At 43.5% G+C, this 23797-nt stretch overlaps 1 protein-coding gene across 1 annotated transcript in view; it reads left to right on the top strand.

Annotated features, from left to right (window-relative positions):
- PAK1 (p21 (RAC1) activated kinase 1) overlaps positions 1–21753 on the top strand; it is a 45723-nt gene extending 23970 nt beyond the window's left edge. The window contains exons 5-15 of the mRNA XM_084226423.1: positions 8–45; positions 1958–2074; positions 2385–2559; positions 5480–5543; positions 6423–6471; positions 8764–8876; positions 14115–14232; positions 14671–14770; positions 16552–16748; positions 18293–18430; positions 20321–21753. Coding sequence (XP_084082549.1) covers positions 8–45; positions 1958–2074; positions 2385–2559; positions 5480–5543; positions 6423–6471; positions 8764–8876; positions 14115–14232; positions 14671–14770; positions 16552–16748; positions 18293–18430; positions 20321–20407 — 1196 coding nt within the window. The 3' untranslated portion in view covers positions 20408–21753. The remainder of the gene's footprint in view (positions 1–7; positions 46–1957; positions 2075–2384; positions 2560–5479; positions 5544–6422; positions 6472–8763; positions 8877–14114; positions 14233–14670; positions 14771–16551; positions 16749–18292; positions 18431–20320) is intronic.
- The last annotated feature ends 2044 nt before the right edge of the window (positions 21754–23797 follow it).

Here is a 23797-nt window from a genome sequence, read left to right as displayed (position 1 = left end):
CTTTTAGATAAATCAGCCGAGGATTACAATTCATCTAATACGTTGGTAAGCCTCACATTCTGTCTCAGGTTTGGGGACTAACAAACTTGCAAAAACGAGTTAATTCCATGTAAACTTGTAGTTTGCTTAGTGTTTAAAATGTGAACGATGTATATTTGTATACTGAGTACATGTTTATGAAAACAGGTGTGCTCCTTTCACTTTTGTTTCAACTGGTGGGGAATAAAGCAGATGGAAGTAGGATTTACAGTGAATTAGTGAATGGAAATTCGTGAATTAAGTAGTAGAAATAGGTCCTTTTTCATAGAAGTTGGTCTTTTTCTACACCTGGAATTTGATAACCACTCTGCTGTCAGGTTTTATTTCTCTATGAACATCTGCTTTATAACAAAGTTTGTTTACTAACCTGCAAGGTCTGATTTACTAAAGCTAATGTTGATTAACCAGACTAATCTCTAGCACAACAGGAAATAAAAAGTTCTCCTCCCCTCTGCTTGACCTTTATTCAGTCCTTGCCAGGGCAGGCACCACTCCTATTTGCTTTGTTAGAAGACATGATAAATTTTTGTGTCTGCCTGTGAGGTGGAAAAACCAAAATTTTCAGTTTAAGATGGTTCATAAAACCCCACAATTCCCTCAGTTCTTGTTTTCTCATGGCCATGTCATTACCTAGAATTGGCTTGTTCTTCTCCCTTCCAAAGGCAGCTTATTCAGAGTTGATTATTTAGGACTCTGGAAAAAGAAAAGGAAAATGTTTCTGCCATTGTTCATTATTACACATCATTGTATGTCAGTCCTCAGAAGTTTCAATATCTGAGGTTGGATTTGTAAGTAAATCCTGACAAAAGCAATAGTTACCAGTCTGCTGAGACACCCAATGCCCTCCCTCAGGCCAACCTTTAATTTTGGGGATATTCAGGAAATTCCCAATACATGGTTTTTCCTTGTTGTTTTTGACAAGTTGGGTTTTTGTGTTATATCTAGTGCATTTTGACAAGTATTTGTCAGGATGATGATGACTTCAAATATTTTAGGCTCAGTGAAGTACTGTGTTGGGTTCCCCTTCTTTCTGAGGATTTTAATTCTTTTTCCCCCACCACTCTTAGGGAGGTGATGATGCACAAACAAAACTGGTAGAGTAGTTCGAGGACCTTACCAAGTTTATTCTGAAATGTTTGTAGGGTAAAGGATGTAATGAACTTCAAATCCAGTTTCACCTGGATAAGTTTAAGAGTGACTTTCATTCCTAATCAAAGTATTGCAGAAAATTCCAGATAATTTTTTAATCACTTATAAAACTGTTTTTAAACGAAATAATTGTTCCTATTTTCCTATAAATTTTTATGCTGGGAAGTAATTTAAAAAGAGATTTGAAAATATTTTGCCAGATTCTGCTTCCAAAATCTCATATTAATTACTTAGGTCTCAATCACCGTACCAGATGCAGTGTTAACTTGACTTGCTAACTTCTGGAGAAACCATTAAGAGTTTGATGCAAATTCTGTCATTTAAAGTCTGACATCTTTATATGGATGGTCAGGGTTTGAAGCAAGCAAGAGAGACAGTATAAATAGGGACAGATATATCCAAGCCTGAGTGTCCTAAAACTTGCTGGTCAGCTGTGTGGGTGTTGGGAAAGCAGTGAGAGAGCCCAGTTCTCCTCAGATCCTTGGGAAGGGGATCAGGCAGATGAGGAGCTCTGTCTGAACAGTTGTGTCAGGCAGTGTTGGACTGCACATCCACTTCCCATGAAGACCCAGGAACCCTGGGTTTTGAATTTTTCAGACACTGTAACTCACCAGCCTGTTGTGATTATTGTTTTTCTGCGCTTGCTTCAGTGCAGTCTCTGTTAATTCTGTGCTTAATCCAATGTTTGTGATTTTGTTTATAGCATGTGATTGTGTTTGATTTTTGCTATTTGTTTGATTTTTGCTATTTTTTTTGCAACTCCATGCAGAATGTGAAGGCTGTCTCTGAGACCCCTGCAGTGCCCTCGGTGTCTGAAGATGAGGACGATGAAGATGATGCAGCTCCACCCCCTGTGATAGCTCCACGACCTGAACACACCAAATCTGTGAGCAGAAATTCTTTGTTCAGCCTGCACAGCTGCAATCACAGTCACGCCTTTACTGTGGCTCTTTGTCCCTCTGCATGGCTTGATGCTGAGCCCTTCTTGGGAGAAGGAGGGAGGCAGTGGGAGCCATTCCTTCTGGCAGAGTACCTCAGTGTTGTCACCTGCCTAGTTGTGGGGCACCACTCCTTGATTAGTGATGTTAGTTGCTAGCAAACAGCTATAGAAATGCATCCCTGACAGCAACAGTAACAGGATGAATAGAGGTGTTTAAATCTTCACCTGGCTTGTGTGTTTTTCCCAACAAAATTAGATATACACCCGCTCTGTGATAGACCCTCTTCCTCCGCCTACCAGAGATGTGGCCACCTCTCCTATTTCTTCTCCCTCGGAAAACAGCACAACAGCACCCGACATGCTGGTCAGGAACACGGAGAAGCAGAAGAAAAAGCCAAAAATGTCAGATGAAGAGATACTGGAAAAATTAAGTACGTCCTTGTTCTTTAAAAAAGTTAAATTCCAGGTCCTGCTGTGTTGGTTTCTCAGAATGTCAGTAAGCAGAAACATTTCCCCGTTTTGTGATCCCTTAGTGAAGACATGGGCACACAGTCACAACTCAAAATTGGGGGCAGGTGTAAGGGGTGAGCTTGAATTTAGGCTGAGCCCCTGTGATATTGGCTGAAGTCCCCAGGGAGCTGCAGATCCTCAAGCTCTGCAGAACAAGCCCTGAATAAATAACATCTCTTCAACTATGAATTCTGAGATCATTCCACGTCTTATTCTGCAGCTCTGAAGCATGAATGATTACATTGCAATGTTAGACATGAGGTGTCTAAAAGATGGAGAGAAAATTAATGCATCCCTAAGTTTGCCTTCCTCAGTAACATGGTTTAAAGTGACTTGGTTATTTTTAAGTGCTTTAACATTTTGTGGGTAGCCAAATCGGTGGGTTCTTTCTGAGAAAAATTCATCAAGTCTCTCAGATGTGTCCTCATGTCTTTAACAGCTCCTACCTTCAGTGCAAGTGCTCCTCTGCTGCCTGGTGGTTTTGGGTTATGCTGTGGCATATCCAACAGCTGAACCAGCTCTTTGATGCAATTGATTGCTATCCTCAGCCTGGGCCAGGTTTTGTTAGAGTAGAGCATTTCTAATTCTTTGAACTACTAATCCTGTATTAATTACATCCATGCCTTGCTTGTCAGTTGACCTAAATTGGGTTAGCACCTCTATGATAAGGCTGGCCTCTTTGGTTTGAGGGTGTATTTGTCAGTATTTTAGGGGTAAGAGTCTAGTAGTTAGATGAAGACTTAATCTGAGGATACAACTTTAAAAAAATTTAAAATATTAAAATGGTGTCTGAGTAACTCATTTCTCTAAATAAAGCCTAAATTGACTTGATGGTTTATTAATTGGAACTGCCTGCTATTGGAAAGCTCACACCCATTGTTTCAAAACACCAACTTCACTCACTCAATTAGTAGGATTTTGTATCATTAAGGACTCAAGACATTTTTGCGACCAGGCAGGGCGAGCAGCAACTGTGGCAAAAAAAAAAAAAAAAAAAAAAAAAGGTTTTCTAATAAAAATACACCCACTTCAGTCATGCAGAGAAGTGCAAGTGCTACTTTTGGGAGTGTTGAGAAGCAGATGTACCTTCTGACACCTTGCTTGCTCCAGGTGTCAGCTTCTATATGTGGGCTAGTCAGAAAAATGTTATGAAGTTTTAATCTTTAGTCTTAATCTAAGTAAATTTGTCTTTCCACTGAGGGCGATGGAGCTGTGGAGCTGTGCAGACAAGCAGCCTTTTGACATTTTAGTTTAACTAAAATGATTTAAACTGTAAAGGAAAAATATATTTACATGTACAAAAGATGTGCTAATGCATGCAAAGGTTAAAAGGAAGCTGCTCAATCCCTACCTCTCAGCAGAAACACAGCATTGGTGTAAGCATTAATGAATCCTCACCTGACTCTTTGGAAGGTAGGAAATACCCCACTATTTTAGAGTTATCAGCATTAAACAGGGCAAAACTGGCAACTGCCACTTGTCACCACAGCATTCTGTCCGGTCCTTGCCTTGGGGAAGCATTTGCAGTCTGAGCTTGTAGCCTGTGTTAGGCTTTGAGGGAAAATTTCTGAATATTTGTCCAGAAATACCAGTCCTCAGGGCAGACTGCATTGCTTCTGTAATTGTAGAGTGGGTTTTGTGAAGCCAGATTTCTCTTCCTGCCCTCCTCTCCAAACATGGGTGATATTCCCTACTTCTACCTCTGGCTGTCCTAAACCCTCTGGGCTTGGCTGCTCTCCAGTGGTGTCTGAAAATAGCCTGCTCTTGCTCTGCTTGCTACTGGATTTCTTGGCTTAATGACCACGGGCAGTTTCTTTGCCAGTATTGATCTGTTTGGGCTCAGCCCCAGGCCCTGTGAGAGCAGCACCGTGCGTCGGCAGCTCCGGGGACTTGCAAACGCCAGCTCGGATGCAGCTCTGCATCCCTCGATCCTTTTAGCCACCCTGGTGCTGTTAGAGAGGAGGCTGGCTCCCAGATGAGCTCCAGAAATTGCTGGCTCTGGTTCCTTCGCCCTGACAAGGGTGTAATTCCTGCCTGCCGTAGGGGAGTTATCAAAATCAGTTTAAGTTTGCAGCCACTTGCAGCCCTGAGCTGTGGAGCGCCAGGCAAAGTGCTTTTCCCTTTGAGGAAGGCAGTGAGAGACTCTTGGTTTTGGGAGAATGAGCTGAGGTTGCTCTCCAAAGCCAGAGGGATGCTGCTAACTGCTGCTAAAACCTGTGCTGGCTGTCAGGTTCCTGGAAGAGCAGCTCAGCATTGCCCAGGACAGGCAGGGGAGGTTTGGCTCTCTACCTTCTCTCCTGAGTCTTGCAGCCCAGTCACTGTGTCAGTAAATGGCTGTGGTTGTGCTGGTATGAAAACATAACAAATGCTTTTTTTTGCTACAAATTGTCATGGTGTAGGGAAATTTTGGACTAGTTTTTTAACAGACTGCTGCCTTCAAGATGATTGAGGGCCCAGCCTTCAAATTCAGAGACATTGCAGTGCAGGGGCATCTCAGATCATCCAGGGTACTGAAGCTGGGAGTGACTTTAACTAGCAGGTTTCCAACAAATAATTGTTTTTCCATGTGTCAGGCCTGTCTATCCCCATCCTGCACCTAGTAATGACTGCCAGTGAAGGTTAAATGTTCTTAATGTGTGTGTCTCATCATTTCTGGAGGGAAGTTCCTGATACAGGGGAATGCTGCAGCTGGGATGTGTGTAAATAACTGAGGACTTCCTTGGTGTCCATGTGCCTCTGGATTTCTGATGAGTGGTTCATGAGACTGAGCCTACTGTGGTCAATGGAGCTGTTCTTACAGCTGGCTCTTGTAGAAAATCCTCTTGGTTTTGTTTTTTATAGGAAGTATCGTGAGTGTGGGCGATCCAAAAAAGAAGTACACAAATTTTGAGAAGATTGGACAGGGGTTAGTATATGATTTTTCTCTGTCCTAAACCTTTCACTTCCTTATGCTAAGAAGAATTTACTGAAACCAGGCTAAGATAGCTTGCTGGAAAGGCTGTTGGGGATACTTTGGAAAGTTTATTTTGGTTTGTTGTTTATTTGTTTTCTTCTTTTTGTTTTTGTTTCTGGTTGTTTTGCTGGGTTCCACATCCTCCCAAATCTTCTCCTGTTCCCGGCAAAGTCACAGGGACAGGGTTTTTGTGGAATTGTGTTGTAATATAAGAAATTATGCCATTAGATGATCAGGTTGATAAATACAGCTACAAGTAGGGAAAGAACTGCAAGACCATCTTCAATTTGCAGATTTGCTTCTGAATCAGCGTTCCTCAAGGCACGTGCTGTGCCCCTCTAAGGAAGGTAGGGGGAAAGTAGGGGTTGTAGGAGAGACTGTACTGAGGCAAGACACAGATCTGCAGTCAGATCCATGTGCTGAGGCCAGACTCCTGTTTTCCTCACTACAATGCCCCATTTGTTTATTTCAGCTGATCCTGTTGCTCTGTTATCATGTTGGGCATTCTGCAAGCCAGGGTAGTGTGGTCATGCCACTTGAAATGGAATAAACTCACAGTCCTACAGTTTGCTGGTTTAGCAGCAAGGGTTTGGATGACCACAGTGTTCCTTATTAGGAACTTTTCTCCTCATAAATCCTCTGGCTTCTCCCTCAACAACAGCTTGTCTCAGAAATATTTCAGATGATGTTTACCACTGGAATTATTGCGTGTAAAGGAATGGGATTGGGAACACTTTAGAGAGACAAGTGGGAAGGGGCATGTGTTAAGCTCTCCCTTTTACTTTGAGACACTAACAAATAATTTCTTTTTCTTTTCTCTGTTTTGTTTAGAGCCTCAGGTACAGTTTACACAGCAATAGATGTAGCTACAGGACAGGAGGTAAGTGCTGCCAGAGTACCACAGCAGTGGGTTTTGGATTGTGTCCCAAAAGTTCAAGTTGATGCTACAAAATAAAGACTGTCTTTCAGGGATTCATGACATCTTATTTTTAATGAGGTCTTTATTTACTTACTAATGAGTGGTCTGAGCAGAGAACTGGAAAAAATGACTTCACAAGTTTTGATTACTGAATCATTTCATATTTATAAAGATTCCTTCTGTGATTGCAAAGGCTAGAAGCAAATGTTTGGACTGGGCAGTTCCTCAGTAAAAGTTCCTCTCTTCTTCCCCAAGATTGCTGCCTGTCTCCATACGAGCTCTTTTATTTTCCCTCTGCTCTTTTGCTTCCTACACTTACAGGACTTAACTTGCACAGAAATAGTTCCTGTCCAGCCCTTTGCCCACGTTCTGTCCTTGTATTGTGAGACAAGGAATGCCTGTCTTTTCTTTTTTCCCCTCACAAATATTAAAAACTGCTATACTTACTGCCTGCATCATCAACTAGTAGTGATGGATATGCAGCATCTGTGGAAACCTTTATTTCTACATGGAGGATTTTTTAAAAGATGAAAGTTTCTGTTATTCCAGATATATTTATGGAAGTCTGCAACAATGTGTGTCCACTTTACATTTGTACAATGTAAGAGTTATTCACCAGTAAATTTCATAATTGTGCTTTTTTGCTGAAATTCCTTCCCTTCCTTTTTCAGTTCCTGAAGAATTAATACCCTTTAATTACAGCCTTTAAGGAAGAGTTCTTATATTTATTTTGAAGCAATGACATATTTTATAGGAGGGGGAAGTTCTTTGATGGTTTTCTGCTTTCTTTCTGGACCCCCTGGGTGACTCCCATGTGAAAATTTGAACTCTTGTATTACAACAGACTTTTAAATCATTCCCATTACACTAGTGTGTTCAGGCCCTGAATTTTTAAATCTGCATTTGGGATCCCTGTAACTTTGTCATGCTGTTGCTTGTTCCTTTCTCTGAAGTGCACTGAACTCAGGAGCTCAGTGCAGGGAAACACTGGGAATTTCTTTATCTGCATAAAATGCCTTCCCTTTCTTCTTTGTCTTTCATTCTTGTCTCTAGTCTTATACAAAGAGCAGCCTGGGGTTTTTGTTTTTGTCTTCTTAAAGTACAGCCTCATGAGTACTGTGGAAAAGCAGCATGTCTGTCTGCTCTTACCTCCTCATGTGTTGGGATTTTTCTATAGTCTTCCCTGCTCTACTATCAAAATGCTAATTGAATCCATCTATATTGGCACTCTGTGACTTATTTTTTTTTTAATCCTTGTTTTTTGTGAGTTACTGTGGTTGCTGGCTCCAGCCCATTCACCCAGGCCTCTTTCTCTGCATGTAGCAGTTTTGTAAAGGCGTAGTTTCACTTCATTCCCTTTGCCTAAATATTGTACCAAAGGCAGCTGAGTTGTAACCTCTCTGAGTTGTCTCTGCCTCCAGCTGTGCTGAGCAGGTTCACTGGTTTGAAAGAGCCTCTGAGGGGCCAGGGGCTCTCATGAAGTACTGGTGGTGTGGAAACTTGAATACAAGAGTTACAAACATGTTGTAACTCTTCCTTCCTGCTCTGTGCATACATACATGCACAGCAGGCATCCTGAAACAGAAGGAAAGTTACTAAACCAAAGGGTTGCAGCTGACAAATCCATCCCTGTTGCTCTTCAGGCATGACTGGACATAAAGCTGACTCCAATTCACTTATTTTCAGCCTTTTATCTTAACATTGGTGCTTCTCTCCCCAAGTCTTGCTGTGACAAAAGAAAGAGAGTTACTACCTTGAAGTACCAAGCACGGTTGCGTTATTTACCCACCCTGCTTTAGATTTTTCGAAGATGAAATTTGCATGGGAGCAGGGAAAAAACACAAAAAAAATTTCAGAAACATCCAGCTAAAAATAAAATACATAATAATCCTTTCAGAAACAAAAAGTTTTTAACATACCAGTCCATACCAGAGCAAGGGGATCTCTTCTTTGTTACCAAGAAGCTGTAGATGGAGATGGCTATCCAGCTGTGACGTTAAGGTCCAGTATGAAAATGGCAATTTCCTTTGTTCTTTTTTTCGTTAAGTATCATCCAGCATAAGTGGAAATGGACTGGCTGCAGGAACCTGCAGAGTTATGGAATGGTAATTCAGTAGCTGATGATGAAAAAGTGACCTCATGATCCAAAGGTGTTTTTCCTCCCTGATGTGGATGTGGGACTAAATGGACTGGTACTGGCAGGTTTCTGGGGACTCCTGCAATAATGCTTTACTTGATCTCTTTTCACTGCAGGTTGCAATCAAACAGATGAATTTGCAGCAGCAGCCCAAAAAAGAACTGATTATTAATGAGATCCTTGTGATGAGGGAAAACAAAAACTCCAACATTGTCAACTACTTGGACAGGTATGTGCAAGTATTTGCAGGGCTCACAAAGGGACACTGGAAAACACTTCCTTGTCAGTGTCCTAAGGGTTCCTGGCTCAGGTTACTGCACATGTAGGACAGCCTTGCACTGGTTAAAGCACTGTGGGAGTGTGGGTGGCCTGGCAGTCTCTCTCCAGAATGAGAAGAAGCAGGTATCTGAACCAGTGTTAATGGGATGTCTAGGCTCTCTTCAGAGATGCTGGCAACTAAGGTCCTGTCAGGTTTTTCATATCTCTCCTTTGCCAAATTTGACACAACAAACTTCCTGCTTATTTCCTTCCTGTCACTAAAGGAGAAGTAGAAACAGTTTGAAATGTATTATTTCTATTTGCTTTCCTCTTCTTTTCTTCTTCACTGAGCGATGCTGGTGTTCTGCTGCCAGAGGAGCAGACTGCTTGCAGGGTTAGATGCAGTGCTGTCCCTGTGACGGTCCCCTGGGGTTTGTGCACAGTAGTATGACAGCAGTGAGAGTGAATGGCATGTGACACATAACATGAGGTCTGGGGAGACCTCAACACAGCTTTGCAGTACTTTAAGGGACTTTCAAAAAGAGAGAAGGTGACTTTTAGGATAGATAGTGATAGAACAATAGGGAACAGTTTTCAGATAAGAGGGCAGATTTAGGTTAGTATAATGAAGAAATTCTTCCCTGTGAGGGTGGTGAGGCACTGGCACAGGCTGCCCAGAGAAGATGTAGCTGCCCTGGCAGTGTTGAAGGCCAGGTTGGGCTGGCCTCTGAGCAGCCTGGTGTAATGGAAGATGTCCCTGCCCATGGTTCCAGGTTTGGAACTAGGTGGCCTTTAAGGTTCCTTTGAACCCAAAGCATTCTATCATTCCATGATGCTGAAAGCCCAGCAAGGAAAAGCATTTAATGGTGGCTTGAGTTCACCATCAACATCACAGTGCTGCTTTGTGTCCAGCCTGTGTCACTCACTTGTTAAAACTATAGCTAGCTCCATCTGAGCTGCAGCAAGATTTTCAGTCTGCTGCACTCAACATGTGAATGTAGCAGTTGTGATGAGCCACGGATTTGCCTTATTGTAAGGGTAAAGACTGCTTGATAAGGTGGGCTGCAGACTTTAATCTCAGCAGCTTGGGTTTTTTGGGAGATACAACAGAGGGATGTGACCTAGAATCTCTGGAAATTTGAGAGAGGATTTGCACACTTTTTCACTCTGCATGGATATCAAGATCTAATCAGCTGTTTCTTTAATAGGTTTATTTTGCAGGCTTTTATTGTCTTAGCCAAAAGAGGTGGTACTTACAAACTGCAGCAATTGATTTGCTGATTTTTTGTGGTGCTGTGTCCCATACATAGCTGTAAAGAGCTACTTTGTTGAGGAGACAGAAGGTCTGCTCCTGAAATTTTTATGACAGAGGTGTGTGTGCAGGGATCTGATGCTGGGCACGCACCCTCTTCCTAGAGAGAGGAGAAGAATGTTACCAGTGTAAAATGAAACAAGTGGTTAAGAATTGCAGCTGGGCTAGAACTGTTATTTTCCTCTGGCTCATTAGAGGCTTTGTTTTGACAAAACTGTTTGAGAGAGAGGCTCTTCCCATTAGATAGCATCACTGCGTACGTTCACTTCCCTTGTCTAGCCAGGGCATCCCAGCTGCAGGATAGCTCCATGTCCTGCTGTCTTGTTCAAACTTTCAGCAACAAAAGCTGCTGCTTTTCTCCTCCACTTTCACTAATCTTTTCCAGAGGGATTAGCTTTTATTTGAGTGCTGCACGTGGAGAGAGCAGCAGCTGGGATGGACATGGGGGTTCTTGTGCCTATTTATGCCACTTCAGCTTTGCAACTGCAGGATTCTGTTGCTGGGGAGCTGTGTCCCTCTTGCCCAGCCTAAATGTGCTCGTTCTTCCCAAGTGCTGAATTAAGCTGATATTTGGTTGCCACTTGCTGGCTTCTTCCTCCTGCTGACAGAGGTGGAGGAAGGATGTGCTGGTCACTGTGGGGCCTGGTTTCTGCTTTGTGGTTTTTTTACAGTGTCTGCCCTTCTGAGTCCCTGATGGGAGCTGCAAGGTAGTTACTGGCATAAACCAGCTCTCTCAGCTCCTGCCCTTATGCAAGGGTTTCCTGTGCTTTGTCCTCTCTTAACTGCATGGCCTACTTGCTTGTGGTTAAGCAGCTTTTCTGCTGCAGCTCTAGTGGCCAGCATTGCACAAAGGTGTGCTGTGATATTTAGGATAGTGACATGGCCTAATTCAGCTGTACTTGGGAGCTAGATTTAGAAGCATCTGGCTGTGAAGACAGTGACATCAGTCTTCTGTACAGACAAACAGCCACTTGTGCTGAGTTACCTGCTGGAGGTGCCAGTTCCTTTCTGCTGCATGAAAGAGGCCCTCAGAGCCCTGTGTCTAAACTCAGCCATCTAAACACAGGCATCAGATGCCCAATGCTAGGCAAAGCCAACTCCTGCCCTTTAGTTTTGTTCTGAACAATTCCTTAACTTAATAAACCCCCAAATAAGTGGTAGCCTCGTTTACCCTAAGCCCAAACTGCAGTAAGGATGGATGGTCAATGAATAAAGCTGAAGAATTAAGACAGCCATGCTACAAGAACACACTGGTTTCTTTCCAGGCTACATTTGTGTTTGCATGTTGGAGGCAGGTTACTCGTGCAAAATTCTGTAATGAATGAACTTGCGCTTCTGGGCAACTCCAAATTCACCAATCAATTTCACCAATAAAGAGTGTGTATTTCTGATGGAGAGGGCTTGGTGAACAGCTTCCCAAGGTGGAGGCTGAGGAACACCTTAGGGGATCAGACATTACCTGCTCTTGCAGATGGATGAAGAGAAAGCTGTAGACCATCTCCTTCTTCCTCACAGATTTTCATCAGGTTTTTCTTACTGCCAGCCTGTTCTGGAAGGTGACTGTGGGTGACAATATGTGACACCATGCTGTGCCTGATGTCACACACAGCAGTGTGTAGGTGGATGGGCTTCCTGGTGGTGTCTCTGGAGCTGCTGAGAGAGTGGGTTTGAGTCATGCCTACAGTGGGCAGCTCAGTGACTAAGACTGGCAGGAGAGTGGAAAGATCCCCGAGACACACCACCCTGGAATGACATTCCTTTGGTGGCAGCTGGCAGGGAGCCACTGTTAAGCTCCCCTCCTTGTGTGTTGTGTCAAATCTATCAGTTATTGAGTTGCCAGGATCTTGGCACATGTTTGTGGCTGCTCATGGCTCAGCTTTGGTTTCACAGTGTGGTTCTTGGCTCGCTCTGTCTGTTTTGGCTGCAGAGAGATACCAGCTTGCTCCCAGCATGGGGAACCTGAGACAGTCATGCAAAGAGCCCATTCTGCCCTCATCCTTACAGTGAAGTGCATTTGGGCTGCAGAGAGGGGATTTGGGCTGCAGAGAGTGCTTCTAGCAGTAAAGGGAAACCTTGTGATGTCCATGGTGGGCGGTGTGTTGAGAGGGCGCTGATAAAATCTGCAGAGAGCCTGCTTTGGCAGAAGTGAAGAAGTAGCTATGGCATAGGGGCAGGAAGGAAGAGTGTGGATGGAGTTGGGCTTTCAGAGCCCAACAGAAAGTAAATGACCCCCAGAGTTAGCAGAATGCTTCTGGAAGCTGTCTTGCTGCTCCTGGCTCACTGAGGGGCTGCTCTGCAGGTGGTACTGCCACTGCTGGGATCTGTAATGCCGGGAAAACAAAATGCCAGGGCATCAGCTTCTGTTCCATAGTGGACTTTGTGCTGCAGGAGCACAGCCCTGTGCCCTTGGGCTTTGTACCCTGGAAGAATCTGCAGATGGCACCTTGCTACATCATCCTCAGCATCAGCAAGCCAAGACACCCACTCTGTCTCTGGAATTGAAAGCTGTCCATAACTGTAACACTACTGTCATCCAGGTGTAGCTCAGACCATTGTTACTATTTAGGAGGATTTTTTTCATCAGCTTAGTATTGTCAGTGTGTCCTCTGGGTGTAAATACCACACCTTGCTCACCTGTGATGTCTCACTCATCTCTGTCTACTTTCCATGCCAAGATTAATGGCTTCTTTCTCCTTTACTGTTGCTTTCTATCTAGTTGTTCCCTAGTACCTATCCCAGCTTTTGCATTTGGCTCCTGCCAAATCCATTCCTCAGTAGGATGAGTGTTTTGTAGCAAAGCAAACGTGTCTTTGATGAACTCTAATACCAGATGAAGCTTTTAATTAGATTCTCTGTCCTCTCACTTTTGACTCATTTGTCCACTCACTTGAAAAATGAGAGGATAGGCTGAAAAGGTGGTTTTTCATACTGATGATTCCTTCCTTCAGGAATGTGTCATCCTGATGTATTTATTGGCCATGGAAGTTTGTGTTGATGGGTCCAAAAAGGGGCAGAAATAGTTGGTGGGGGTTTTTTTGTTTGTTTTGTTTGTTTGTTTTGTTTTTTCTATTCTTTTTTGTTTGTTTTTAATGAGTTATTGCTGAAGTCTTCATCTCCTGTCTTCCACTTTTAAACATGGGTACAAACACACTCAGTAGAGGAATATCCCAACGGACCTTTCTTAGAAAAGACCGTCCTTTTGGGGTTTCCTTTTTTGTTTTAAGTCTTTAGAATTGCTGTTTCATTCAATAAGGTGTACTCCTCTGCTTTTATAAATGGTTCTGAAATTTTCAGACCAAGTCACAGACTAGTTTGATAATTTGGAAAAGATGGAGGTAATTTTCAAATGCATGACACTTAAAAAAGAAGGGCTCTTTAATGACTGATTGTGGGTAGCCATCGTTTGTGTCTCCCAGAACTGTCCCTGGGCTGAGGCAAAACAGTCAGTTGCTTAGGACAGCAGGATGCCAGGAGTAATGAAACAGCCCCCAGCCACCTCTTCCAGTGCAAGAGCCCTCAGAAGCCATTGCTGTGTGCCAGATATCTGAGTTGCATGCTTGGACCCCATCCTTGAGTAGGAGCTCTTTGCCTTCTCTCCCAGCAGCAGGAGCAGTTGTAAGGTCAGGTCTGCATCCTTTCCATGGCAGAAAAATTCAGCCTTGTTTTTATGGACAGGTAACTTGTAGCCAGCTCTCCCTCTACATCTCTCCTCAACATTCTGCACTCACCCTTCTCTGTGGTCATTCAGGTTGTGATCAGATGCTCCCATGCACAGAAGGTACCAGGAGCGTGTGGTTCCCCAGTACTGTTAATTGCAGCTCTTGTTTTTATTGCACTCGTAAGAGAGCTTTGCAACCCTGTGCATTCTGATTCCCAAATCTGGCTTGGGCTCTTCAGTTACCTTGTAGGAGAGGAGCTCTGGGTGGTGATGGAGTACTTGGCGGGAGGCTCCCTGACCGACGTGGTGACGGAGACCTGCATGGACGAGGGACAAATCGCCGCCGTGTGCCGGGAGGTGAGCAGCACTCGGAGGGAGCTCTGCTTGGGAATGGGACAAGGGCTTCCCACAACCTGTCACTGACTCCATGGAAATGCTTCCAGCTTCTGTAACGTGACAGTCAGCCTTTGAGAGGATGGCTTTCACCTGTGAGGATGCAGCATACAATGCTAATGCAAGCCTCATGTTTCACCCCAGAGGCAAGAACTAGAGTGGGAAATGGGGGTGGAATCCTCTTGGTTTTGTCTGTTCTTCAAGTCTTTTGGGACTAACTTGTCCTCCTAGGACCTGTTGATCCCAGTGTGACACCTCTCTGTGGCCCTGCACATGCTGAATATATGAAAGGTCCTTAACACTTACTACCAAAAATGCACAGTCTGTTTGAGTCCTTTAGTTGGCTGATTGTGGCTGGTGAATCATTTCATGCACAGTAAGAATATCTCAATTATTTTTCAGTGTCTCCAAGCCCTGGAATTCCTCCATTCAAACCAAGTTATTCACAGGGACATCAAGAGTGACAACATCCTGCTGGGAATGGATGGCTCTGTCAAACTAAGTATGCAGGGAACATTACTGCTGATGACTTATCAACCTGTGCCAGTTATCTGCTCTGGGCCAGGCATTTCAGGGAGATGGGTGTTTGAGGTGCTTGATGCTGTCATGATGAACAGACTTTAGAAATGCTGCTGTAGATATTTCTGTGGCATTTGTTTTAATGGAGATTGGCAAACACAAATCCTTGTGAACTGATACCAGACTTGAAGTGAGGCTTGGGCTTCACTTAGCTTTGGGCCATCTGTTTATGTGAACTAAAATAACAGTATTTTAATGCTACTCCAGTCCAGAAAGCTGGGTTGGAAGGTGCAAGGCTAGAAGTCTTTATTTATGAACAACCTCTCCGATCTGGGAAATACTGCGGGTACTCAGGGGGCAGGGGGAGTGGAGGGAGAATTGAAAACTGTGTAACTAGAAATCATTTAATCTTACAATGCCAACCCAGACTGGAGCCTAAATATTGTTTCCTCCTTGTGGTATTGCTAGTAATGAAAATCTTGAGACTGTTCTGCCTGTCGGGTGCTAAGGTAGCTGTTGTGCTTGTCATTGTCTGTGCAGAGATAACCCTGGAAACCAATGAATTATTATCTTCCACCTATAACAGAATGGTGCTCCCTTTTTCTTCCTCTCAGTTCTGTTGGCTAGCACCCAGCAGGCATAAATAAATCTATTTTTGTCAGCAGCAACAGCAGATATGACTCAAAATTCACAGAGTGCAGATATGCTGAGTAAGGTGGGGTTTTCTGCATATAATTGCTTTTTAAACTAGAGCTGAACTTTGATAGAGCCGGGTCTCAGGAGCATTAGCAATGAATAACTGAGGGGGGCCAAAGTGCTCTATTCTTATAGAATAACTTCCTTGAGCACAGGGTGCTGGTGCCAGGCTGTAGTTTAAAGTTAGAGAAATCCCTGTGGATATGATGCAGTAACCTTCTGGATCTGAGCTGCTTGTTGGCTCTGCTGGAAATTTGCCCTGTTTATGAACCATATGTCCTTTCCTGGTATTTACCCTTGATGAAAACTCAGCTAGGAATCAGTTTAATTTTCATAATTCTTCCTAAAATTAGACCTGTGATGCCATAGGGGGTCAGGATGGGCAGTGCATCTTGCTGTGTTGATTCTGCTGGGCTCACAAGAACGGATCTAATTTTCTTTTGGTGAGCCAAATACAAATAAAACATAGGGCACAGGAATCTTTGTGTGAAGGCCCTCCATCTTTCTCTCTGTTCAAAGAAAGTAATCAATATAAATTTAGGTACTTTAAATTTATTCTGAACACTCTTTGCTCTATAAAATAAATGCTGCTTAAGGGATGATATGTCTACAGGGGAAGTAATACCCTTGGACTGAAAAATCACCAGACAGTGCTCCCTGTGGTCTGGGGGGTGTGTCTAGATCAGACTTGCATTAATTCCTGTTTTCACATACCCAGGACTGGTCTTTATGCCATATCTTAGCTAGCGTGTAACATCTGTTGCAATAGGTGAGTGTCTTAACTTCTGTGTGTGGTTATTTCCTGATCCCTGTCTTTCACACAGACAAGTCAGCAGCTCTAGAATCCTCATGGCCTCAGAGAGTCAGATTTAGAAGCTTAGCTCTAAACACCATCCTCTGTGTTGGCCACAAAACCACTCCTCCTGTCCCAGCTGCAGCAGCAGCAGCAGCACACCAGGCAGTGCAGCAGGGCGAAGTGTACTGTAGCTCTGGTGTCAGTAAGAGCTGTTTTTGGAGAAGCTTGCTGATTCCTATGTCCTTTCCCCCCACCCTCTTTTAATTTTGCAGCTGACTTTGGCTTCTGTGCCCAGATCACTCCTGAGCAGAGCAAGCGCAGCACCATGGTGGGCACGCCGTACTGGATGGCCCCGGAGGTGGTGACGCGGAAAGCCTACGGGCCCAAAGTGGATATCTGGTCCTTGGGGATCATGGCCATCGAGATGATCGAAGGAGAGCCCCCCTACCTCAATGAGAACCCTCTGAGAGTAAGAGAGTGCTTTTCTCCTCAGGTCTTTGCAGAGCTGCTGGTGGAGCTGACTCATGTGAATGCTCCAGTGTGGTTTCATCACCTCCAGCCCTGTCCAACTCATGATCCTGTGGCCTCCTTACATGGCATAGTGAGGAGACTGAGGGAGTCTTACTAAAAAGCCATGGTTTGCTCTGGTAGCAGAGGTGTGGGTACTTCTATCAGTTAGGTCATGCACACTCATAATTTCCCACTTCCCTGGGATGCTCATAGAGGCAGAAGTTCTACCTTAAGGCAACAATGCAGTCATGTCTTGAAACTTTCTACCCTGGGAATGAGGGAATTCTCCTCTGAGAAACCTGGTGTAGTGGAAGGTTCCCTGCCCATGGCAGGCACCTACTATTGGGAGTAGGTGATCTTTAAGGTCCCTTTCAACCCAAAGCATTCTATGTTTCTGTGATTCTATTCAGTTCTATTCTAGTAGGAGCTTTTTCCTACAGGGGAATTGTTCCTTCTTGCATGCTTCAAGTAAAATTCAAAGTGTAATAACCCTTTAGACAGAGCTTAAGCCTCCTGATGTCTTTCCTTTGTTTAATTATTAACAAAAGGAGATATGCTGTCAGCATGTAGAGACATCACTGCTCTTAATATGAGCTAGGTTTATGGCTTTTTCCCCGGTTACACAGGTTGGAGGGATCTAGAAAAATTCTGTTTAACTTTTTTTTCCCATCTCTTGCATTGGAGGGGATTTGTGGGACAGAAGTGTAGCAGCCAAGAAAACTATAAGGAGTAAAACAGTGCTGAGCTAAAGTAACAATACTTAGGCTTAATTTAACTCAATTTATGTCAATTCCCAGGCTATCAGACTGCTCCCTTGGGACGTGTGAGTGATGTGCTGAAAAAGCCTGTATATTAACAAGTCTCTGACAGATTTCTGTTTCTTTTGAAAATTAATCCAGGAAGTTTCTCACATGAAATCCTGAAATGGATGAATTTTGAGTCTCTTGATTCTCAGAGGAGGATGTATGTGAATGCTTCATCCCCAAGCAGTAGCAAAACTGCTTTTTTCCTTGCAGGAAAGATGCCCTAGGGTCTGCTGGGCATCCTTTGTAAGGAGCCAGCTGCATCTTTATAGCGTTGATGGTTTAGGCCTTGTGAGCTCAGGCAGAGTACCAACAGAAAAAAATCTATTTAGTCAGGGTTACCTTCCCATGAGGATATAGTCATTACAGGAGTAATGATAGAGTCGTGCCAGTTAACTTCCCTATGTAAACAGGGTCTGGAATGTTGTTTTTGTCCTTGTAATCTCTTGAGAGGGTTGCAGGATCCCAACCCAGATTACAAGGGTAAAACAATAAAGGATTGGATCTCATCCACAAAAAAATAGGGCTGGCAGCTATTCTGTTTGCTGAAATGTAGGCATTGATTAGTCACCCTGATAAGGTGGGGTTTTTCCTCCCTATTGAACTGTGGGGAGGGAGAGGAGAAATGGGTGTCTCGAATCCAAAGATGGAATCTAATCTTCACAACCTCCTGTTTCCTGGGTGCTTGTTTTTGTCTCAGGCCCTGTATCTCATTGCTACTAATGGGACTCCAGAACTGCAGAATCCAGAAAAGCTTTCACCCATATTCCGAGACTTCTTAAACCGCTGTCTTGAAATGGACGTGGAAAAGAGAGGTTCTGCAAAAGAGCTGCTACAGGTAGGTGATGGGGAACAAGACTGAAACAATGTGATCACCCAGTCCTGAATGAGGCCAGGCTTAGGGGTGAGATCTTGTTTGAGGTCTTAAGTACTGCATCAGCCGAAAGCACAAGGTGTAAGGGAGCCTCTCAGGGGAAAAAGACAACTGAAAACCACAGCCCTCAAAGAAAAATCCATAATAAAGTGATAACAGACTGCTCCCTTTCCAGTACTGGCTACTGGCAGCAGCTGTGCAGTGTGTTCTGTGTCCAAACTCACATAATAGCTGTGTCCCAGGCTTGCCAGATGCTGAGCCCCCCGATTCCTGGGGTTTCTTCATGTGGCTGGCCATGACATCTGTGTGTGTTGTCTTGTCATGCTTGTTCCAATTTGGACAGCAGGAAGGCTTCTAGCTATCAGGTATTCTGGCTGTCTCCTTTTGGGAGGAGGGATCAATAAGCTCTTTGAAGTGTTCATGGCTTCAGTTAACTGGAGCAGTTCACTTTTACCACATTTTGCCTGCTATTACTACTTAGAGAGATGATGGAACAAAGCTTTTGAGATATCTTAATTATAGAATAGCTTGGATTGGAAGGAACCTTAAAGATCCTCTGGTTCCACTTCCCTAGCCATGGGCAGGAACACTTTACACTAGACCAGGCTGCTCAAAGCCCCATCCAACCTGGTCTTGTACAGTTCCAGGGATGGGGTATCCACAGCTTCTCTGGGCAGCCTGTGCCAGTGCCTCACCACCCTATAATCAGATATTTCACTGAAAACCTGGTGTCAGTCTGAACTCAGAGTCAAAGCTGAGAACCAAGCTGCCAGGATTTTTATCAACATGGATGAGAAGAGTGTTTGTGGATTCTTTCTGTCAAATTTGCCCTGAGGGTAGAATATGTAAGTCTTTATAAAATAGATCTGTGATCAGGAACACTCAGACATTAAGTATCAGACTGTTTCCATTTTGTTTTCCTTTCTCTCCACTGATTTGTGTCGTGAGCTCAGACTTGGATGCGTTGCTGCCTTCTGTAACTATAATGAAGCATGAATGTCTGACAATATGGTAGTAGCTGAAAGATCATTTTTTCTTCTGGACTTTTCAGTTCTAAAATATCAGAAAGAAGTTATGTTCTATTCCTTGGAGCAGGAGAATATTCTGACTGTAACACTTCAGCCTGTTATTAACTACCTTGTGGCCTCTGAATTTTTTGCTTTTTATTTTTTTCCATCTCTGAAGCATGCTGCCTTGGATGATTGATCCCTTCTGATGCTCAGAAGTCTTGTGGATTATTGTTGCTTTTTGTTTTCAGAACAGCTTATGGACTTGCCCTTCACTCTCACCTGGGAGCTGTTTTGATAAATCAATATTGTTTTATTTAAAGAGGAGCACCTGTATAGGAGACTGAATGGTGCTGTGTTGCAAGCTCTGTGCTGCTCTCCCAAATTTCAGCTGCTTTACAAATTTCTGATATCTGGTAGAAGGCCAAGGCAATGCTTTCTCCAGACCTGTGGCAACGGGAACAGGGATATGAGAGGTGATTCCTGCATGGAGCCCTGTCCCTTGTGTCTGAAACACATAGGTTGATTTTAGTACACCTTCTTTCACACTGGATTTCACCATAGATTTTGCAACTTTATAATTCCCCAGGAGAATTTGCTGAGTTTTGCTTAATCTTGAACATAGGCGAACATTGGACAATTCAGCATGTGTTGGGTGCGAATCTCTTCATCACTTCAGGCAATCCCCAAAATTTTGTCCTACAATCCAGAGCTTCTGTATTCATGTATTCAGAAACTAGAGTAGGTTCTTAGATTTCTTATGGGTTTAGGTGAAAATGCTTAGAAATAGCCACTTCTGGGGCATGTTCTGAAAAATCTGACCATTTTTTCTTTTGTTTTGTCCTAGCACCAGTTCTTGAAAATTGCGAAGCCTCTCTCCAGTCTCACTCCTCTGATTATTGCAGCTAAAGAGGCAGCCAAGAACAACCATTAGAGTGGTGAAGTCAACACAGTCATCATATCAAGACTTTCAGATGTTCATGTCAGAGACTGAATTACTTGCCCTTCTCCCCTGCTGCTCCTTCTTCACAGGGGTGTTGTTAAAACTTTGACTTGCCCTGGAGGGTGGCAGAGGCATCGTTCACCATGTGTGGAAGGGCACACAACAGGACATGGCTGATCTTACATGGTGAACTGTCCCTCCATCCTCATGATGGGGACAAGAGGGGAAGAACATTTTCTGTGGGTGAGAAGATCTTTCTGAGAGCATCTGAACCTGACCTACACGTAGTGAAGCCAGTTTGTTTTCATATTTCTTACGGTGTTTATTTTTAAAAACAATGTGGAGCCTTATGCTGTGTTTATCTTAATAAATTAAATCTTTTGCTGGCTGCACTTTGCCTGCTTCTGCCAAGCTGCTGTTACACCGTGGAGGCTGCTCTGTGCTTTGGATGACTCGAGGAGGGAAGGAAGCAGGCAGCAGCAATGTGAACAGCTGTCAGCTGAGGGGGTGAAGGTGCATCCCTCCTGCAGGACTGCTGGATGCTTCGAGGAAGCGTGGACAAAGCCTCTGTGTGCTTCCTGCAGCCATTGAAGAACTCGGTTCATGGACGGTCTCTTTGCCAAATGGTGTGAACTGCCCCCTACTCCCCCCTTCCCCCTTTAGTGGCAACTCCACTAGTAAAACAAATCTCAAATAATTTTTGTTGTTCTAGGAAATAAGTCACGGGAAAAAAAAGACAGAGAGCTCTTTTAGGGTTATTTTATATATCAGTGCTGTGAGGCTTTTTAGAGCTGCTGCCCTGTGTGATTAACAAACAGAGCAGTTACTATTGTAAAGACAAGATTTGCCCGCAAAATATGTTGAAAACTCTTGTTTCTTAGAGCAAGTCCAATGGAAAACAAACTGATAATGGATGCTGCTTTCTCTGTGGAGATGTGGGGACACAGATTTTTTGAAATTATGGTTTCTTTATGCTACTGATTCCTTGGGTTGCCAATAGTCTGTAAAACAACAGGAAACCTGGAACTACTAGAAGAGGGACTGGTTGTAAACACTGGGCTAATGTTAAACTGTATACTGATTTTTTAATAAAGTGACTGCTGTGTTTCTTAACTTGGGGATAGAGGAGAACTGGAGAATTCACTGTCACCAGACAAGCCTGTCATTGCTCATATGGTCACCAGGTACTTGGATGTGTTGGATGAAGTAATTTAACCTTGTTTTTTACCTCTTCTTCTGCAGTCCGTAGGGATGGCAAGTGGCTCCCAAGGGCCACTTTACACATAGTGAAAACAATACAAAAAATGTGTATTGTAACTGTGGGAGCTGCTTTTCTGTACTGCTTTGGTCACAAATGGGGTGAGTTTAAACCTATTCTGGAGTAACCTCTCATCATTCTGTTGGACAGAAATTCATTACTTCATGCTGAGACCTGCTGCTGGCTCAGCCCTCTCCTCCCTGGACCTGGGCTTTAATTAAATATATTTTTCTGATTTGGCCCCACAGTCCATGACAGCTATTACACTAGCTTTACTGGGTGTAGGTACTTTGAGAGTTCTTTTGCTTCTGAGGGACCTTCTCCTATCCTTTGTGCTCCTGGGCAGTCACTATTTGACGAAAGGCTGAGGGCTGAAGCCCATTCCCCCAATTTGCAGCCTCTCTTTATATTTAATCTCCCAGTATTGTTAGGTTTCCTCTCACAAAGCTTGTATCCAAGGATGAATTCCTTGGGCAAAACAGTAGAGCTGCCAACCTGGAAAGGGATATCATCTATTGATGAGCTTATCTGCTTGGAGCTTAGATGGAGATTGTGGAATGGAAGGCCACTATGCTTGAATAGTTCTCTTTGAAAAGGACTTTGTGTTCCCTCTGGAAGACTTAGGATGGCATATGTAGGAGGAATAGAATTAGTGGCTAGATCTCTCTTGATCTAAAATCTCATTTGACTGGCAGATTTGTCAATTGACTATTTTTTCAGACAGCACAGGGTTCAATTGTTCAATTTTATCCACAATGTGTTCAGTGTCTCTGACTTTGATTCCCTTCCCCACTCCCTTCTCTGCATCTCATTGAGATGAGAACCTTAGTGCAGATGTGCCCTATCTGTGAGCATGCATGGGAGTTTATATTCCTGCAGCAAGATTTCTGCTAAACTTCCCCAAACAAGATAGAAAAGGTTATTTTTATGTGTTTGAAGTTGCTCTTCTGGATCCTCTATTGCATAATGAGAAGGGATCAGCAGTGACTGTTTATCCCCCATCTTACAATGTGCTTCTGTCTCGTCGCCTTCCACATGGAGTCAGTCATGCCTGGTTTCTGTTGGCTGCTGGAGTGGGGTGTTGCCAAAGGTCTGTGTTTCTGCTGGGAAAAGCTGCAAGACTGTGCCCCTGCTTGTGTGTCATCCTGTCCCAGGCTGTTTTGTCCCCACTCGTGATGGGTGAGTGGGAAAAGGAGGCGATTGCTACAGTGTGCCTGGACCTAGTTTCTAGTTAGCAGACACTTTCTGTTTTTGTGCTCTCAGAAAATCTTTCAAAATTTAAAAAAAAAATTGTAATTAGCCTAATCTTAAGAGAATGGGTTTATTTTGTTCTAATTGTTCTGAAATGCATCCTTTCCTCCCCTTTCCTTTCATGTGTGAGTCACCAGCACCTCTGCTAGCTTTTGAAGAGCCCTTCCTGTCTGCAACACACTCCTGTCTACAGAGGGCTCTTAAAAGTGATTTTCTGACTTAAAATTTAATCTCCAGGGCTTATTTTCTGAGAATATCTTGCCTCTGCTGTTACTTGAAAGTGACTACAACTTGACAGCTTCTTTGGTGCCTTTTTTCCCCCCTAACTTTCTCTTGTTCTAGAGGTGAAACCATTTTTAATCACAGCTCTTAATTATTAATTTGCCTGCTAATATTAAAGTTCTCTCTTCCATATTAGAACATGAAATATTCAATTGTTTTGACTGTCCTTCCAGAAAGCTGATTTCCTTTTTTGGGATCTCAAGAAATGATTTTGTATCCTACAGGCTTGGTGGAGGGAAAGGATAAAACTCATCTTCTTTTCTTAAACACAGAGAATTGTCTTATTTGAGTATCAATTGGTATCTTCAATAAGACTTTTCCTATGCTTCAAGAAAGGGCATTGATTCTTTGTATTACTTTAGCTATTAGTTTTTTTTAGGGTTTAAAGGTTTTTTTAAGCAATTTGACTTGTGTCCAAGAGTTTGTGTGTGAGAGGGGTATGGAGACCACGTGGGAAGAGGGTAGGTTATTTGCACAACACTCTCAGGCACATGGTGTGATTGTTGGAGTTGTCCTGCTCAGGGCCAGGAGTTGGACTCAGTGATCCTTGTGGGTCCCTTCTAACTCAGGATATTCTGTGAGGCTGAGAG

The sequence above is a fragment of the Fringilla coelebs genome, assembly GCF_963513975.1.
Source record: "Fringilla coelebs genome assembly, chromosome: 2".
In the NCBI taxonomy this organism is placed as follows: Eukaryota; Metazoa; Chordata; class Aves; order Passeriformes; family Fringillidae; genus Fringilla; species Fringilla coelebs.
This window is presented reverse-complemented; position numbering and strand designations above follow the sequence as displayed.